The sequence below is a fragment of the Neopelma chrysocephalum genome, unplaced genomic scaffold, assembly GCF_003984885.1.
Source record: "Neopelma chrysocephalum unplaced genomic scaffold, ASM398488v2 Primary Assembly neopelma1_166, whole genome shotgun sequence".
Lineage (NCBI taxonomy): Eukaryota > Metazoa > Chordata > Aves > Passeriformes > Pipridae > Neopelma > Neopelma chrysocephalum.
Window position 1 is genome coordinate 1,479,771 of NW_020897828.1, and position 5,261 is coordinate 1,485,031.

The window sequence follows — 5,261 nt, forward strand, 5'->3', positions numbered from 1 at the left end:
ACTTCAGCATTACAGTCTCAAATTTTTCAGCATATTTATATGAACTTTAGTATTACAGTCTCCCTTTAGAGGAGCTCCAGAGACAAATGCAGACACTCATCTCCTTCCTTTGCAATACACCATTACAGGGGGTCTAAAGATCACAATGAAAATACAACAGGTAATCTTTAAATCCTCTAAGGAACACTCCAAAGTGACCCTCTAAAGAAAGGAGCAAAGCTCTGCCTTTTCACCAGAGTAACACTGGTCTTGTTAAAATATAAACACTCCTGGGCCCACTGGGCTCACAATAAGGCTGAACTTCAATCCCCAGGTAAGTTCTTGTGCCACTTCATACAACCCTTTCCCCACCTCAGAATTCCTGTTCTGGCCAGTAACACCAGCACTGCTTCAAGTTTGGCTTCCTTGAACAAACATCAACTCTCAGGTGCTTCTCTGATGTGGGTTTATTGAGACTAAGAAAAAACATTTCACTGGATCGTTCCTTTAGTGCTAAACCAAGTTATTTATTTTCAACACAAAATGCTTAATAGTTCAAGAAAAACATTAAACAGTGTTTCTGTAGCTCGAGAGGCCAAGTAACAACGTTTATCCACTCTATCAAAAGCTACTCACGAGGTACTTAAGGTGAACTGAGGGTCTTAAGAATCAGGAAACAGCTCCTAAGATGTGGTGCAGCACTGTCTTAATGGAATGTTAAAAGGCTGAGGCATAAAATAGTAAACAGCCAGACTGGCCTTTTCCCATATTTGCTGTAAATTCATACTCCCTGAAGGACTTTTATTAAATAAAGTACCTTTATTAAATGCTCCTCTCAACTCAAAGTAGACTGGGCAGCAGCGAACAGCGAGAGTTCCCTTCCCAGGACACGGCAGGTGACCCACAGGCCTTCCAGAAAGAATCAGGGTTTCAGGAAACACAATTTTTTTTCTTTTTTTTTAAATAAAACCACACGTTTTTAATCTTCTTAAACTCTCTCTACCTTTTCAGGTTGTTCCTGGAGAAAACATAGGTGGTGTTGGTAACGTTTTCTCCTGATTCCACGCAGCCAGCTGAGAAAATAAAAGGTTGCAACGTTACTCATCCCCTCAGGAAGGTTCTGAGCACACACCTGATGTCCATAAACATTCAGCTTCTCGGGAATTAGGCTTGTCAGTTGGGCAAAAGCACCCCAATACAACTTAAAAAAGGCATCCCAAATATTTATTTAGCGCTGGGTTTGTTTCCTTTATATACTTCCCCCCCTTCAAAGCTTCTTTTTGGTGTTGCCAGACATCTATAAAAGCAGTGCTTGTACACTGATCCCCTCCTTGCAGGGCTGTTTTTCACTCTGGCTGCAGAATGTTCTTAAGGAAGGACACAAACAAAGAGGGATCAGTTAAAAGAAACCACTCACTATCCTTTGTTTCTCTTTTAACAGAGTTGTGGTGTTGCAATTTACGTGTTTCAGAGTTCAGAAAACCGTTATAAATCTCATTTTTATCACAGGAGGAAGTTGATGTTATGGAGTGCTAAAGTACTCTGTTTTCTTCAGCAGGGAGATGGAGGAATGGCATTAGTAGGATAAATCAGCATCCCTGAGCAGTTGGAAAGCAATATTGAGGCACATTCAGACTAGAACAGATTAGAGAGGGAGCTGGGGGGGCTCAGCCTGGAGCAAAGGAGGCTCAGGAGGGACCTTCTGGCTCTGCAACCCCCTGACAGGAGGGGGAAGCCAGGGGGGGTCGGGCTCTGCTCCCAGGGAACAAGGGACAGGAGGAGAGGGAACGGCCTCAGGCTGTGCCAGGGGAGGCTCAGGAGGAGGAATTTGTTGCTGGAAAGGGTGGTGAGGCCTTGTCAGGGGCTGCCCAGGGAGGTTTGGAGTGCCCAGCCCTGGAGGTGTCCCAGGAAGGCCTGGCCGTGGCACTCAGTGCTCTGGGCTGGGGGACAAGGTGGGGATGGGGCACAGGGTGGACTGGATGATCTTGGAGGTCCTTTCCAGCCTCAGTGACTCTGTGTTTGTGTTTGGCACCAACAGTGATCCCACACCTTGTCCCACCCCTCACCCCAGCCCCGCCCACCAGGAGGGGCCGTGTCCGTGTCCCCCATTCCCGGTGCTGCCACAGGTTGGACTCGATGATCTTGGAGCTGTTTTCCAACCTGGATGATGCTGTGACACCACCCCAGTCACAGCCCATGTTCCCATACCTGGAGTGAGCAAATAGGAGCCATCAGGAGTAAAGCTGAGCCGTCGGAAGAAGGACTTCATGCTGTCGTCGTGGAACATCCGGTAGCTCCTGGCCTGCAAAACAGGGAAAACAGGGTTGTCAGGAGTGCCATGAAGCTGGAATTCCAGGGAGAGGAAACATCCAGTTGCTCGACCCAACTCGGGGGAACTTTTAAAAGAAAGTGTTTGAAGGAACCACGGCTCCTCCAAACTTCACTTTCTGCTCTGCCATAAATTCTTCACAGCTAAGAAAAACAGGCCTTGATCCCTCTTCAGCTGAACAAAACACTCCCAGAGCAGACCAGTAATCCAAAAATAGTCAGAACCTGGAGAACAACATTATTTAACAGTCAGTGTGAGGGCCTGTTCCTCAGGCACTTAATTTTAACTCCAGTATTAGAGGTTGAAAGAGAAACTTCTCTAATGGCAAAGTGCCTGCTCTCAAGCCTGGTCTTTAGTCTCTATAAAACTCTAACAAATTCTTTCCCCAAGAAAAGAAAAAAGAATGAACAGAAGGAATTAAAAAGGTTATAGCCAGCTTGGAGGTGTTATTTTATTATCACTTAGGTGAAAAAAAGTTCTTTGTTTTCTCTCTTAGGGTTAGAGAGAATTTCCTGAATTTTCCCCTAATTCATGTTTTTCTTAAAAATCAGACTACCTTCTGGAAAACTTCAGGCTGCTAACTTTAAAATATTATTGCTATGTCATATCCATGAATAAACTTACAGCTACTGGTAGACATGCTTGAAGTTCTTCCTGTTAAAAATTCACCATACATAGTATTTTTCCAAACCATTATAAACATTGACAACCAAAGGCATTGTGTGACTGCTTTGATCAGATTAACTTGCAAGAAGTTTTGGGGATATGGATTAGGGGTGATTCTGGTGGTTATTGTGGGACTGGATGATCTTGAAGGTCACTTCCAACCTTGATGATCCTGTGTTACTTATATGGATCACAGGAATGGAAAATTCTTGCCCTTTTGGTTTCATGGAACGGAAAACTCATGGAAAATATCCCCCAGCACGTTCTCCAGTCCCAGCAGCAGCAGAACAACGTACCTCTCCTTCAGCTCCTGATCCAGATGGCATCTTGGTGACATTGAATGCCACTCTCTTGGTCTGGGTGCTGTACACCCGCAGGACCCTGCGTGGTGAGAGCAGAGTCAGCTGTCACTGCAACACGGAACCACTCCCTGCTTTGGGACCCTAAAACCCATCCAGTGCCACCCCTGCCATGGGCAGGGACACCTTCCACTAGACCAGGTTGCTTCAACCTGGCCTTGGACACTTCCAGGGATCCAGGGGCAGCCACAGCTTCTCTGGGAATTCTATCCCAGACCCTCACCATCCTCACAGTCAAGAATTCCTTCCCAATATCCCATCTAACCCTGCCCTCTGTCAGTTTGAAGACACTGTCCTGTCACTCCAGGCCCTTGGAATAGTCTCTCTCCATCTTTCCTGTAGCTCCATGAGGTCCTGGAAGGCCACAATCAGGTCACCCCAAAGCTTCTCTTCTCCAGGCTGAACAATCCCAGCTCTCCCAGCCTTTCCTCCCAGCAGAGCTGCTCCAGCCCTCTGATCATCCTGGTGGCTATGAAGCTTCCTTTCACCCCAAGTCTCACAGAATGCCCCAGGACCTCCCTTCTCAGTAAATGACAATCACCTGTTAATTAAAATCCTCCTCACAAGACACCACCTGGGGGATGTGTTTTAATGCCTAAAATAACCAATGAATCCCTGACAATGCTTTGACTCAATAAGGTTTGTGAAGTTACCAGCACATGGATTCATGGAGGAAAATGGGAATGAGCAGACAGGGAACTGCCAGGCTGGTCCTACCTGTCCTGGTGGTTCCTGCAGAGTGGGAATTCATCTCAAAAAGACCATGAACTACATCTCCATAAATCATGGAATTCCAGAATGATCTGGGTTGGAAGGGACCTTAAAGATCATCCAGTTCCAACCCCCTGCCATGGGCAGGGACACCTTCCACCAGCCCAGGTTGCTCCAAGCCCTGTCCAACCTGGCCTTGGACACTTCCAGGCTTCATTTCCTTTGGAATAAATGAAACCTGGAGCACATCTCTGTACAGAATGCTGGAACTGCCCTGACTTCACCTCCCTAGAACAGAGGCAGCCCAAGCAAACCCAAGTGCCCATCCCACCCCCCAGCTCTGACCTTCCCTAAGTTATGCTGGTTTAAGATATATTTGATATCAGCAACAACCAACAACATGAAAACTTATTTCCTGAAGAAAAATTCCTACAGAAGTCCATGTTAAGCTTATTTGCTGCCAACAGAGGACACTCCCATTCACAGGAATTGTTTACAACAAGGAAAAAATTAGGCTAAGTATCATTGTACTTTCACATCAACCTGCTTACAGAACAATCTGAATAAAACTAAAAAAGCCACATGTGTCTGGTGCATTTATTTTTAATTCATCCTCCATTAAGAAAGAATATTAATTAATATGAATACTTTATTATTTATGTTAATTAATAAAACACAGAGCAGCAGCTCACCTGTCACAGCTCAGGGTTGCAATGTACTGGCCCAGAGGATCCCAGGTTACTCCTTGGACATAACTCTTGTGCTCATTAAATATTGAAACCTTCTGTCCTGGAATTACAAACAGCTTTCAGATCCCAAGCTCAAACGTGTTGTAAAACATTTCTTCATTTCAGAAATAAAACATGATGGCTCCTCAGGTACTAGAAGGCCACAAGTTGGTTTGTTGGGGTGTGGAGTAAAGCAAGGAGTTGTTTATTTAGGAGTTCTGGGTGAAAAATTTGGGTAAAGTTCACTTCCAATACTCCAAGGTGAAGAGGTTATTGATATGTCAAATTTGCTGGCCTGAGGATATCTATATATCTATATTATATATAGATATATATAAAATACATATATAATATATATACTTATATATATATAAAAATACATATATATTTTTATATATATAAAAATACATATATATTTTTATATATATAAAAATACATATATATTTTTATATATATAAAAATACATATATATTTTTATATATATAAAAA

General features: G+C 43.9%; 1 protein-coding gene across 2 annotated transcripts in view; it reads right to left on the reverse strand.

Moving 5' to 3' along the window:
* CHAF1B (chromatin assembly factor 1 subunit B) overlaps positions 1-5,261 on the reverse strand; it is a 13,683-nt gene that overhangs the window by 4,206 nt on the left and 4,216 nt on the right. For both annotated transcript variants that reach the window (XM_027701756.1, XM_027701755.1), the window contains exons 6-10: positions 4,737-4,833; positions 3,271-3,355; positions 2,188-2,281; positions 983-1,052; positions 797-888 (exon numbers count right to left, since the gene is read on the reverse strand). In XM_027701756.1, coding sequence (XP_027557557.1) covers positions 797-888; positions 983-1,052; positions 2,188-2,281; positions 3,271-3,355; positions 4,737-4,833 — 438 coding nt within the window. The remainder of the gene's footprint in view (positions 1-796; positions 889-982; positions 1,053-2,187; positions 2,282-3,270; positions 3,356-4,736; positions 4,834-5,261) is intronic.